The 14,946-nt window shown below is 36.6% G+C and overlaps 1 protein-coding gene and 2 pseudogenes across 1 annotated transcript; 2 read left to right on the top strand and 1 right to left on the bottom strand.

Moving 5' to 3' along the window:
- Positions 1-2,092: 2,092 nt before the first annotated feature.
- Positions 2,093-4,863, top strand: LOC143579720 (N-terminal acetyltransferase A complex catalytic subunit NAA10-like). Its single transcript, XM_077062946.1, has 2 exons — positions 2,093-2,471; positions 4,422-4,863. Exons 1-2 carry the CDS (start codon positions 2,172-2,174, stop codon positions 4,671-4,673), a joined length of 552 nt encoding a protein of 183 aa, XP_076919061.1. The 5' UTR covers positions 2,093-2,171; the 3' UTR covers positions 4,674-4,863.
- A 3,985-nt stretch (positions 4,864-8,848) lies between these two features.
- On the top strand, positions 8,849-10,280 carry LOC143579711 (receptor-like protein kinase FERONIA pseudogene; annotated as a pseudogene).
- Positions 10,281-10,943: 663 nt separating this feature from the next.
- Positions 10,944-12,021, bottom strand: LOC143579710 (receptor-like protein kinase ANXUR2 pseudogene; annotated as a pseudogene).
- Between the last annotated feature and the right edge of the window lie 2,925 nt (positions 12,022-14,946).

The raw sequence follows: 14,946 nt of genomic DNA, 5'->3' as shown, positions 1-14,946 counted from the left end.
CACGTGTATATATATTTTTTTACCTTTTAGATTCAGAATATAATTGCCATTGTTCTTCTTTATTTGGACTAGATGGTGCTTTATGTTGCTCGCATTATCAATTTTAGATGTTTACAGGTGGGTTTTTTTTTGGGTTTGTTTTGCTTTGCCATGAACCCAAAACAGCATTCAAATCGACCACCACTAAACCCTGCAACGCGGGGTGGGGGTGGGGGGGGGGGGGGGTTGGGGCAATATAATAGTTATTATATAAATTAATCAACGCGTTTCTTGAGCTACTTGATCTACTTGATCTTGGAACTATTGAATTGCATATGGGTGATGAAACCATGTTATGACAAATAAATATCAAACATATTTTTAAAAGATTGGTTTAATTGTTATATTGTTTCTGTTGCAAAAACAGGGTCATTTTCACATAAACCCAAAATTGTGAGTTAACAATTCAACACCAGAAACATTTAGGTATATGATCAATGACGTGACACAACAAAAAATTTAAGGTTTCTCTATAAGGACTAAAAGTGACTTACGATATTAAATGTCAATAACTTGAAGAATTATAATAGTTAAGCAATTACTTAAAGTTATCGCACAAGGGTTTAAACAGTTACTATGTTATGTGATAACTTCAAGCACACGGGATTTAAGGCTAAGCAAAAACTATTGGTGTGCGAAAATTTAATCAAACGCGAGAACTGGGGCTGATGAAAAAACTTATGTTTCACTATAAATAGTGATCTTGATAGTTCATTCTAGTATGTGTGTTTGTATTGAAACCACCCACCCAAGGGGAGTCTACCTTGAGCGGGATCGGGGCTTGATAAAATAGACGTATATTCCTTCGATATTGTAATGATTCGATCATGATATAATCATTTGACTATCAATACAATTATTCATCAACTATAGCTTTGTTTGCTTGATTGATTTCACTCCGCACATTCCTCTCAGGTTTTACAACTTCAAAAGCATTTTAGATCTAGATTTGAAACTTGCAATCTTAGCAAAATATTTTGTAGTTTTGTTTTCATCAATCGTATCATATTTGTTACACATAAAATATAGTTCACCAAATACTAAAGACCTAGCGTTTAATAAACTATGACAATTTTGTAGTTGTTTTAAAAATTTCGAGCAATTTATATCCGGTAAACCATGTGGGGTCGACCAATCATCGATAGTTATGTCCAATCATCCAAGTGTAATGGATGATTTTATTCCCTTAAGCAACCAAACACCACTTTTTTCAATCCCACGCAATGAATCATTCTATTTCCCCTATCATTCCTGCATACCAAACGCTACCTAATTGTATTTGATTCTCAATAAAGAGAATGGCTATTGTGGTCCATATGATTTGTTGATTTTAACTGTTTTGGTTCAATTGTCAAATCCTTATGAATTTGAGTCATTAAAGTTTCTATTTGTAAAGATTTTAGTACAAATGACATACGCCATCCAACTTCTCCGTTAAAAACCCCATGGGGCGTCACGTGAGGGGTATTTTCGTCCACTCATCTATCTTTTATTCATGTGATTATCCTCGTCCTGTTAAAACTCTAGAACTATCAAATCCTTCCACCACCACCATTAATCTGGCCACCAACTGTAAAAGCGATTTGAGGGCCTTACGATCATTTCCGTTTAAACAACCATGGTGTCAGTTGTTTGGTGGTGCTGCAAACAGAAAACAAAGGTGGCTTATGAACGGAACCTGACGGCCTCTGAGGACTAAACGGTAATGCTGCAAGAAAGACAATGACGTTGGAGAGCGGTGGCGGCTAGGGTTCCGCTGCAGTGTTTCACACCAATATTGAAAAGCAGGGTGTCAAAGTCCCTGGATTCGATTAACATATTTCAGACAGAGGATCGAACAATTCAGGCAATGGCTAATATACACGTGTAAAATGGAGATTTGGAGATTTGGATAGCAGTAGCAAGTCCGTTAGACTGAAATCATTACAAATTAGAACTTTAATGAGTCCAAGATTGAACCAAAATAGTTAAATTTTACAAACATACAGAACAAATAATATATAAATATAACAAAATAACTAATATATAACCATTAACTTTCTTATAAATCCCATTGTATTCTATTCTCTTGTATTCTATCTTCCACCCCCAAATCAAACCCTAGCCTCTCTCTCTCTGTCTGTCAACAAACAATGGTGTGTATACGCAAGGCAACAATCGACGACCTGCTTGCGATGCAAGCGTGTAACCTCTTCTGCTTGCCTGAAAACTACCAGATGAAGTATTACTTTTACCACATCCTCTCGTGGCCGCATCTTCTTTACGTCGCTGAGGATTACGGCGGCAAGATCGTCGGCTATGTGCTCGCCAAGATGGAAGAAGAGACCACTGAGTGTCACGGTCATATTACGTCACTTGCTGTGCTTCGTACGCATAGGAAGCTAGGCCTTGCCACTAAGCTCATGGTTGCTGCTCAGAATGCCATGGAACAGGTCTGCTGTTATTATTTTTATTATTTATTGTTATTGTTATTGTTATTGTTATTGTTGTTGTTGTTGTTGTTGTTGTTGTTGTTGTTGTTATTATTATTATTATTATATAATTGGGAGGAAATCTGTTATTGTATTGTTCCGGAGTTAAAGTTTTTAAATTGGAGGTCTTGTTAAAAAAAAAAGTTTATGTTTTATATTTGTTCGTTTGTGGCTTTGTGTTCATTTATGTTTGTTCAATTATGTTCACTTATGTTCGTTTGTTTCTTCATTTAGGTCTTGTATTATTGTTATTATTATTATTGTTATTATTGGATAATATTTGATGCGTTCTGTGGAGAAAAATCTGTTATTGTTATGTTTTGGAGTTAAAGGTTTAAAATTGGAGCCTTGTTGTAAAAAAGATGTTTAATTTGCTTACAATTAGGCATGTTGACGAACTGAATGTTCGGCGGATTGTTTGCGAATTGTTATGCTTTATTTATTAAACACGTTTGTTTATGTTCAGACTTCTGCCATTTATGGCTGTGTTTATATTGTGGACTGTAGGTTTAGATGCTATAACTATTGATGTATCTTGTTCTGTTATTATCTGATTGGGAGGAAAATCTGTTATTGTTTTGTTTTGGGGTTAAAGTTTTAAAATTGGAGCTCTTTTTGTGAAAAATATTTTTAATTTGCTTATAATTCGGCATCTTGACGAACATAATGTTTAGTGAACTGTTTGTGAACGATTATGTTTTATTTATTAAATGTGCTTTGTTTGTTTATTTATGAAAGTTCACACGTTTGTTTATGTTTGGTCATTTATGCTTGTTTAAAATTTGTGGACTGTAGGTTTAGATGCTATAACTATTGTTGTATCTTGTTCTGTTATTATCTGATTGGGAGGAGAGCCTGTTATTGTTTTGTTTTGGAGTTACAGTTCCAAAATTGGAACCTTTTTTTGTAAACAAATGATATTTAATTTGCTTACAATTAGGCCTCTAGTTCGGTGAACTGTTGGGGAATCGTTATGCTTGTTTATTTATGTTCGTGAACAAATTCGTTTATGTTTGTGATCATTGTGCTCGTTTAAATATTATGTGTTTTATTTACATCGGTTTATGTTTTATATTTGTTCGTTTGTGTTCATTTATGTTTGTTTATTATGGTACAGTTATGCTCATTTATGTTTTTGAACTGTTTGCTTAGATTGTTAACGAACGAACTTAAACGAAAACGAACTTGTTCTTTTTTGAACGAGCAAACATGAACACAAATATTTGTTTGTTAGTTGTTCGTATTCGTTTAAAGTTAATTGAACGGAAAGAACATACACTTGTTTGTATGGGTCTGTTTTGGGCTCAAATTGAACCAAAACTGAAAATTTGGTTTTTGAGTTTTTGAAAACGGTTCTGTTTAGGTTTTTCATTTGTTTTGGATTTTATTATTTGGGCTTGAAACTTTTGTGGGCGAAAAAAAAATTGAACCAATTTAATGAATTTGGGCCCAATTTTTTTTCTTAGTAAATAATAATTGGATGACTTTTATACATTTGGGCTAAAATATTTGGGTTACACTATGAATTACGAAAAATTTAAACATAAAATTGAAAATCCATAAATTCAGTTTGCTTTGTTTTTGAGTTTTAATTACACGAAATGCCAAAACCGAACTGAAAGTTCAGTTTTTATGAAAACATAAAACCAAACCATCGGTTTTTGTTTGGATTTGGTTATTTTGCTTCGGTTATTTTAGCTTTTCAGTTATGGGTCGATTTTTTTGGCTTCATGCACATCCTGATGATACACATTTTTTATATGATTTATAAAAAAAAACACAAAATCCTGGAATTCTAACTGAATTGGAGGCTCTTTAAATAGGGACATACTAGTGTTTTGAAATTTTGATTGTGTGTAGAAGTTGATGTTTATACAAGTTGAATTTGATCTATATTTGGTATAAAATTAGGTGTTTGGAGCAGAATATGTTTCACTTCATGTGAGGAAGAGTAACAGGGCTGCATTTAATTTATACACCGAGACGTTAGGTTACAAGATCCATGACATGGAGGCTAAGTATTATGCAGATGGAGAGGATGCATATGACATGAGGAAAGAATTGAAGGGAAAGCCGCCACAGCAGCACCAACACCATCACCACCACCACCACCACCACCACCATGGTGGTGGCTGCTGCTCTCATGATGCGAAAGCTGCGTGATGGAGGTTAAGCTTTAAGTCATAGAAGGAATGTTATCTATTATCATACTCTTTTTGCTCTTCTAAGTGTATTGTGGGATTCATTTGAGAGGCCAATTTGATTGCTTGGCTCTGCCTGTTATCTGTTTTGACTTGATTTTGGAAGCTGTCTTGATTTTGACTTTTATCTATGCCTCTCTTCCGGTGCTCTGTCCATTTTAAGTTGTACGTTCGATGGATTGGATAGTAAGTTGGAGTAATAATAATAACAATAGATGTATGAATGATTAATGATGGCTTTAATGATTTCTTACAAGTTTTTAGAAGATTAAAATGGACAAGTTATAGATACAAGTTTAAATTATTGTTCATCGCATCTTTTAAACATATAAATTGCTTAATATATTGTATTAATTAGAATGATGAGGTCTGGTGTCTAGGCAATAAGAGTGTCACTGTTTTTTAGTTGGTTTTTATTATATTTTGAGCAAAACCGCTAACAGCAGCTTTAGAAATCTAAATGACAAATTTGAACCATTTTTTCAAGAACTTGTTTAACTTCAATTTAAGTTTCTAAATGAGAAAGATAGTTGAAGAATATATTACATGTGGCTACATATTTTCAGAATAAAAGAAGTTTTAGGCAGTTAACTGGTTCTGTTTAATAGATCGTAGACTAACCTTTAAACAATCAAAATGGAAGGACAAAGAGTTCGCTCTTTTTAACCATCATCGGTGATCGAAAGGAAGAAATTATGAATCGGTTTGAAGCCCCAAACACCGGCTGAGGATGAAATATTATGTTTTTTTAAGAGGAATGTTTGGTGTCGAAAACCAAACCAAACCAAATATGGCAAAGAAAGAGAAATCAAACCAATTCCAAATACTTGAAATCTAAGTGGAGCAAATCGTAATAACCAAACAAAAAAATCTAACCGTGTGGCAATTTGATATATGTGAAAGTGACCAGAGAAAGGTCCTGGTCGCTTAAAAACCCTCAACTAAAGGGCTTGCGAGCACACCCGGCCCTCCTGGTACCGACGAAAATGAATCCCACCTGGTTACCCGGAAGGATCCTGTGCCACTTTGTGACTTAAATCATATACATACATATTTGAGGGATTCTTTTTGTCTTTAATATTGTTAAGTTTAATTTAACATTTAATTTGCATGTTCGTTAATAACCTGCTCTCATTAATCCTCTTTTTTTAAAGCAAATTACACACTTTTGTTCATTGTTTTACTAACTGTAACAAATTTCATCGGTTTAGTTATATTCAAAATAAAGTATTTTTCGGATTCTTAAGTTGCTCTGAAGCATGCCAAGAAACGCAATTATTATTTGAATATATGTAATTGTAAAACACATTTAAACATATGCTCGGACTTTGTGGAACGTGTTTACACAACTCGACTACCTGTATATATTTTTAAAGCAATGTAATTTACATTTTATATTATTTACAATTATATTGTTTAAATTCATACTTATAGAATTATATCTTTAACTACTTGTATAAATTTTTATTTATATAAATCAATTATTCATAGAATAAGTTCAAAAAAAATTTAGGAAAATAATCATCCTCCACTATTAGGTTGTTCCGTGTGGATTAATGCCGTCGGGCGTTAACCCCATCCACGTCGGCAACCCACCTAAATCATTAACCCAATACCGTTTGGTATAACGCTACCCCTATTTAACACTCTGGTGCGGTGTTTAACGCATGTTTAAAATGTGTTGGCAATCACGAAAATCCTTTTTATTTTAACTTTTTAAAAGGTTTAAAAAGCAGTTTTCTAAAAACCTTAAAATCCTGGCTTTTTGAAAATACCTATAAGCCAATAAGCATTTTTCAAACTCAATCCCAAACATATTGCCTTTTTAAAAACACTAATAAACCGATAAGCATTTTTCAAACTCAATCTCAAACATGCTCTAAACGTCAATGAACAGCCTTATTGCAAATCAAAATATAGTAGCACTATGGTATTCTTCTTTTCAACAAAATAAATAAAATAATCAGAAGTTGTCACGAAGTCATGGTCAGCCTTCCAACAACAAAAATAATTAGATGTCTAATTCTAGCTTCACCCAAACCTCGTGTGAACCTGTTGACGATTTATTCCTTTGTAAACTCTCAAAAACAACTGCTTCCATATTCTTCATGATCAATCTATTCATCATCCACAAATCGGTACGTAGTTATATTTTGACGTTATATTATATTTATTAAGTATGCTAGTTTGAACTTAAATAGTCCCACGTACGATGCACTCCACAAATCAACTCAAGTATTGCTTAATTTGTTGAGTTTATAGAAATCAATAGCACCTGTCATGTAGTTTGGACTTTGGATTCAGTCTTGTCACTTTGTAACCTTATAAAAGCTTGAAACTATTAGCCATCATCTTACTATTTTGGCCTTGTTTACTGTTTAGTTTTAACAAGCACGAACTGTTAATCGAACAAATATTTGTGTTCATGTTCGTTCTTTAAAAAATGAATAGTTCGTGTTCATTCGTTAAAATCTAAACTGAAGAGGTATGTACCCGCCTTAACATCGAGCGGGGCGGGTCAACCCACAAGATATAGACAAGAGGCTTGAAATCAAGATATCATGAAGGCACAAAGCCAAAACCTATGCGCACGGCGCATATCACATATGCTCACGCATCACATATGCTCACGCATATCATATATGCTCACGCATCACATATGCTCACGCGTATCACATGCTCGCGCACCATATATGCTCACGCATATCACATCTGCGCGTGGCGCATCTGCGCGTGGCGCATATCGCATGCTCACGCATCATATATGCTCACGCATATTACATCTGCGCGTGGCGCATATTACATATGCTTGCGCATGAAACATCTGCGCGTGAGAATAAAGAGAAGACTTCGCGCATCCTCAGGATAGGCGCATATCACACGTGCACATAATCAACCTCGTCCTTATCCAAATCAGGATAAGGACAACCTTGATTGTGCTCGTCAGACAACCTTCCAGAAGGTATCCTTTAAGGAATAAGAATATGCTGATGTTGACAGCTGCCAATGAAAGGTGGACAACTCAGCAAAACCCATGTGCTACCACGTGATTGCACATGGGTCAGGTAAAATGCCTGGGTCAGAGAATAATCAATGAAAAAGCACCAGGTGTCCTAAGGACACGTGGCGCAAAGCAATAGGAGGAGGCCAAAAAGGCCCTAATGGGATCTGAACCCAATCATTGGAAACCCTAACACTATAAATACCACACCACCTCCACAAGGGGAGGTAAGCAAGAAAATACATTCCAATTCCTTACTCACTCTCAGATTATTATTATCTTCTCCTGCAATCTCTTATTCTCACACCGGAGGGTTACCCCAAAGAGGACCCCTCTGTCCCTTTCTGAGGGGTAAGTTCACGGTGCTGCTCGTTTTGTTGGTGGAAGAACTCATACTCCGGAGAACCATCGGTGAAATAGCATACTCATACCCGAGGAAAGTTGATCGTCTACCAGTGAGCCGATCCACGTTTCTTCATAAACGAACATAATTGAGCAAACATAAATGAACACAAACAAACATAATGAACACACTAAAAAGAACACAACGTACAAATATAAAACATAAACGAATGTAAATAATATTTAATTATTTTCTATTAGTATTTAAACAAACATAAACGAACGTTCACGAACATAAATGACCGAACAAAGCATGAGTTATGTCTGTTCATTTATTAATGAACCAAAATTTTTGTTCATGTTCGTTCGTTTATTGAATAAAATAAACGAACATAAATGAACTTCATGCTGAACGATTCACAAACAGTTCGCTGAACGTTCGGTTCATTTACAGGCCTAGTTCTACATGATTAAATGGAAATATTACTCAAACTTACGTTTGATCTTACTTTTCAATCATTTGTGCTATCTGACTGTTTGAATCATCAGAAGATGATTGAAATAACTGTTTACAGGTATAATAAAGTGCTATGCCTTGCATGTATCATATATATATATATATATATATATATATATATATATATATATATATATATATTATATCATTCATTTGGTGATGTGTATGATGATTTAAGTCTTTTGGCTTATGCCTTTTAGGACAAAGCTAAAGTAAAAAATCTTGAGTACTTTGGGATAAACAGAGCATATTTCTTCACTGTGTGTATCTATTCAATATGATGCTAACTAGAACTACCAAAGGCAAGAAGATATTATGCCCGCCCGTACCACAGCCTTGCAGATGCTTTTCATTTACTGAGCTCAGTTCAGCAACACATAACTTTGACAAAAGATGGTGCATTGGCCGTGGAGGATTCGGCAAGGTTTACAAAGGAATGATCTCTAATGGGTCAACTAATAATATATACGCCATTAAACGGTTGAATTTCATGTCCAGTCAAGGAGCACCCGAGTTTTGGGTTGAAGTCAAGTTGCTCTCAAGGCTGCGCCATTGTAACCTTGTGTCTTTGATTGGTTATTGCAATGAAAGAAAAGAGATGGCGCTTGTGTATGAGTACATGCATAACGGAACCCTTTTTGATCATCTTCACAAGAAAGGTACGATTTTGACTTGGTCACAACGGCTCAAGATATGCATAGGAGCCGCACGCGGTTTAGACTACCTTCACACCGGCACTGGCACAAAACATGGCGTCATACATCGTGACGTGAAAAGCTCCAACATTTTGTTGGACGGAAATTATGCAGCCAAGATTGCAGACTTTGGATTAGCTAAAATAGGACCAACAAATCAGGCTCATACACATGTTAGCACCGCAGTCAAAGGATCCTTTGGGTATATGGATCCGAATTATTTTTACACAGGCAGGCTGACAAGAAAATCCGATGTTTATGCATTTGGGGTCGTATTGCTTGAGGTATTATGTGGTAGGCCCGCTTTGGACTAGAGTTTGGATGAGGGTTTAGCAATATGGGCTCAAGACCGTATCAAACGAGGAAAACTCATCCAGATAGTTGATTTAAGTGTGAGAGACCATATTTCAAAGAGTTCTTTGAAGGAGTTCTCTCGCATTGCGGTTCGTTGCTTGCTTAGTCATCCAAACGAGCGCCCAACAATGAGTGAGGTTGTCGGTAGCCTTGACCGGGCACTGTCATTTCAAGAAAGAAATCATTCTTCCACACAAGTAAGGATCAATATAAAGAATGTGTGGTCAATGTTTTCATTTAAAGGACAGTTTGAAAGTAAAGTAACAAGTGTTGTTAAAGCTATAAATGAGAATGGTAGCATGCTAGTTCCCGCTATTTTAACTGAAAATGATGATGATAATTATAATGACCCGCTTCCTGCAATAGAGGGTCTTTGTATCACGGGGGATGCGTTTCCTGGAGGGAAGTTACAAGTGTGTGGCTACTCTATCAATGGTGCGGTTTCTTGCATGTTCAAATGGGTTCAACATTTCAAAGATGGATCTTATCGATACATAGAAGGTACAACCGGCCCGACATATACTGTTTCGTTTGATGACATGGGTACCTTCATTGACATAGAAGTTGTAGCGTCGGATAAATATGGCCGACAAGGCCACAGTTTCAAATGCTTTGCCCACAAGGGACTACTTATTACCTCTGCTCCACAATTTATACAGAGCCCCCCAACTTCTTAAAAGGTAAATGTTGGAAAGTCAATGCTCCTTTGACTTGATAAAACTTGTTAGTTACTTGACTGATCTTTTGTACACACTACTGGTTTTCAAGTCTTATGTTAATTGCGATTTCCTTTAGTTTTGCAGACTTTTGTAATAATTGACTTTTGACACTTTTCTAACATTACAGATTGTTACATGTGCGCCAAATTATTTGTTAGTTGCGCTAATATGAACTCCAATAGTCTCTTTTATGATGCGACGCATTAGGTAAGTTATACGACAATCGAAGGCACTTTTGGGTATATGGATCCAATTCTGATGTTTATGCCTTCGGGGTAAAACTTACCCAAATATTTATTCTAGTTTGAGATGACCTCTCGAAGAGTTCTTTAAAGGAGTTCTCTTGCATTGTAGCTCGATGCTTAGTAATCTAAATCAACACCCGATAATGACTAAGGTTATGGTCAATTCTTTCATTTAAAGGCCATTAAAGAGTACGCGTGTTCTCGTTCTGAAATAATAAAAAAGAGATGAGTATGTTTGAAACGACAATTAAAGTTTACTATCATTAAAACACGACATTCTCAACTTTTTCTATGGACTATGAAAGTAATAACGATGGTTGGAGCTTATAAAGTCATTCCATGTTTCATCTTAGAGTTTCATGTATTAAAGACATACAACGCTCGTAATTTCATATTCTTGATCAAACCACAAACATTATTAGATTGAGAATGAACCAAACAAACGAAATGGTTGCCGTGATTTGCTTACACGAGAATCTTTTCTTTCTTGCAATGACAATGCTAGTTCTAGACGGCTTAAAGCGTCGCTCATTGTAGGGCGTTGATTTGGATCACTAAGTAAACATCGACTTGCAACACGAGAAAATTTCTTTAATGAAGTCTTCGAAATGTGATCCCTCAAACTAAAGTCAATAATCTTAGTTAATTTCCCTTGTTTGATGTGGTTTTGAGCCCAAGTCGCTAAACCCTCATCCAGACTCTTGTCGAAAGCAGATCTGCGACACAAAACCTCAATCAATACAACCCCAAAAGCATAAACATCAGATTTTCTTGTCAGCCTGCCTGTGTTGACATAACTTAGATCCATATACCCAAACGTGCCCTTAACTTCTGTGTTGACACATGTAAGCGTCATGTTTGTCGGGCATATTTTTGCCAACCCAAAGTCTGAAATCTTGGCCGCATAATTTTTATCCAAAAAAATGTTAGAGCTTTTCACATCACGATGTATGACTCCATGTACCGTGCCAGTGCCGGTGTGAAGGTAGTCCAATCCACGAGCAGCTCCTATGCATATCTTGAGCCGTTGAGACCAAGTGAAAGGTGTCCCTTTTTTATGTAGATGGTCATAAAGGGTTCCTTTCTTCATGTATTCATAAACAAGGGCCATCTCATTTCCTTCATTGCAATAACCTATTAAAGACACAAGGTTCAATGCCGCAACCTTGAAAGCATCTCGACTTCAGCCCAAAACTCAGACGCTCCTTGTACGGACATGGAATGCAACCGCTTTATAGCACATACGCTATATTGAGTCGGGCCATCAACGATCACTCCTTGATACACCTTCCCAAATCCCCCATGGCCAATGCACCATTTCTCGTCAAAGTTGCATGTTGCTGCTTTAAGCTTCGAGAATGAAAAGCGACGACATTGTACCACAGGAGATAAACCAGGGGGTTGCGCATTCTTGTCTTTGTTAGTTGTAGTTAGCATCATTTGGAAAAGGTATAATAGCTTTGTCCTAAAATGAATTGAAAAAAAAAAGTATATCTAATGAGTTGAAACTTGGTATACAATAGAACTAAGACATCGAAATTTAACACGACATGAACCAAAGAATCGTGTCAGTGACATGAACCAGAACACGACTTAAGTTTTTGTGAGTTAACAAGAGGACCGTTTTAATCCACAAAAAAATGCATGTTAATGCACTAAAGTACATTTTTGCTCAAAAAATACAAATGTGCATAAAATTATTATGTTTACACTATAAAGCTCCAAGCTTATTTTCTCTTTAAGTTATTCGGTCTAAAATTATAACATAAAAATGTATTTATAAAGAGAATTATAAAAAAAATAAATTGGTCAACATGTCATTTTGATCCATCATCCAAACGTGACCCCTTTATCTAAAGGTGTTTACATTTTTTACCTGAAACTAATCCGAACATGTTTACACCAAGCTTAAACACACAAATTTCATGTTTGGTTCTTTTTAGATTTTCAAGTGTGTCGTAAATTCACATCCTAAAACGCTATAAGAATATAGAGAATTAGAGATAATCACCATATGTTTTAAGCAACTAACCATCATATTGGGTGTTAATTACGGGGAAAAAAACTTACTAAATGAAGGAGGAACACACGAGAGAGATTGAAAAGGCAACAATGACATCAACAAAGTTTTTTCATTAATTGTGTTAATTGTTCATTAATGTAACTGAAGTTTATTAATATTTTATTTTTCCTTGTTTCCTTTTGATCGGTACCTCCAAAAGTGTACAACAAAATTGAATATTCTAAGCATTGAAATGGTTTATAGTGAAAAATACAACCTTGAAAAATACAACCTTTCCTTTTGGTCGGCAACTCCTTAAGTTAATAACAAAATTGCATATTCTAAGCATTGAAATGGTTTATTAGTGAAAAATACAAAATTCAAGATCCAAATGTACGATGCAAACAATAAAAATAAGACTCCGAATATTCATATGGCATCCAAAGCCCCAAAGAGAGAACTTAAGATCAAATAAATAACATTTTACATATTAGAAACTAGTGTAAAGCTTTAACTTAATTGAAATAAACCGTTTGTATAATATACCCTAATATCTGATAATAAATAGTCTAGTTGGTTTGACAAAATAACATTTTTTAAGGTTTTATTTTAAAAAGTTGCATGAGATTTGTAGTTCTCGTCTTGTAAATTTTTTTTTTGTCTAACATTAACTTCCATCAATATTTAACGGGAAGGGTCATCATGTGTGTCGCACTTAAAGGTAATTTTGGTCATTAATCATCCTATAAATGTGGTATTGGTGACAACACAATGGATCATGTCTCTCCTTTTCTTTTCTTATGATTCCTCTTGATCATCTTCCCTTTATCTCATTTCATTGTCTAGTAAGATCTGAAAACTCTCGTCACCATGAGCCAACTCCTAGCAATTGATTTCTCCTCGTATACGCCTGTCTCCACCTCATGAACAATGTTAAATCACCCAAAACCGACACAGGCAATCCCAACTTCACCTACTCAACTTTTCAAGAACCCTCTTCGTTTTCTTAGTTAATAACCACTTCAATCTTCATTTTTTTTATTGAGACACATGTGTAGGCTGACATTAAGTATCTAGCGTCCAGCGAGAATCTAACTGTGCACCATCTAAAAGCTAGTAAGGAAAGTGAGCATTTTTGCTTATACAAGAATCCTTTCTCTCTTTAGATGATTAGGCTAGCTTAATATAACCTAAAATCTTAGACATTAGACGACACTTAGTTGGATACGTGAAGAAACACCAACCGGACCCCGGGCAGATTACGGGTAACCTGGGGGTTAGATGTTTCCCACGAGGGGTTAGACCCGGCAAAGATGGTTCTTCTGATAACCTGCAAAACAGACACCGTGAGCTTGTCACTGAGAAGGGGGGGGGTTCCTCCTTGTGACCACCCTCCGGCGTGAGAATCAGACTAGATTGCTCTTTAAATATAAATGTATATTAAGAGATTGCTAGAGCAGATATCAGGTATAATATGATGATAATGTGATAAGATATGATAAGATATGATGGTCATACCATTTGGGGTATTTATAGCCGAAGGTAGGTTTCCAAGGAGGTGTGGCCGGCTGAATAGTATTCCTGTTCCACCAACAGTGGCCTACGCACGTGCCCTGCTGGTAGTTGGTGGGTAGGCAGCGGCTGATAGTGACCAGGCCTGCTGTGTACTGTTCCTTTTCCACCAACTGCCGGCTATGCACGTGGTATGACAGGAGTTGGTGAGTAGGCAGCGGCTAATAGTGACATACAGTACAGGAGCATGCTGCTCGCCATACTGTTGTCAATAAGCTGTCGTATCCTTAGTCAGATCTTTTGCCCATACCTCGTCAGGTACAGTACAGAAGATCTTCCCGTATCGTACGGACTGGCTTATTTGGGCGGGAGTATTCCCCCTCCCGCCCTTGTGCGGGATTGTTCCCGGCTTTGCTCATTCCTTCAGGTGACACTGAGTGATTGAGAGCTAAGTGCCTTGTGCGTGTAGCCTTGCTGCGCGGGTGGCCTTCCCTGATGGCTTGTATCCGCAACTGCGGGAACAGGCAGAGTCCTTCACCATTGGGAGGCATTTCCTGCGGGAACAGCTTGCGTACTGCGCGTAAGGACGTCACGTCTCTGAGCATGGTTGGTCTTGCGGATCCAGTTGGTTTCTGCGCAGATGTCCCTTTTCAAGGTGAGTCTTGCGGGTCCAACTGGGCTCTGCTGGGACCTACCTCTTCAAGTCCCCCCGGTCCAATGTTCTTCTCATGAGTGTTTAATAAAGTGAGGTGAACTTTTGGACTTAAGCAAAGGGTTTTGAAAAGGGTTTTTTAAGGTTTTCCATGGGGATTCTTCCCGCGGAAGTCCTTGTCACTTGCAGAAATTCC

The sequence above is a fragment of the Bidens hawaiensis genome, unplaced genomic scaffold (genome assembly GCF_021521415.1).
Source record: "Bidens hawaiensis isolate Kalapana, Puna unplaced genomic scaffold, B.hawaiensis_p1.1 tig00029918_1, whole genome shotgun sequence".
Classification (NCBI taxonomy): Eukaryota; Viridiplantae; Streptophyta; class Magnoliopsida; order Asterales; family Asteraceae; genus Bidens; species Bidens hawaiensis.
This window is presented reverse-complemented; position numbering and strand designations above follow the sequence as displayed.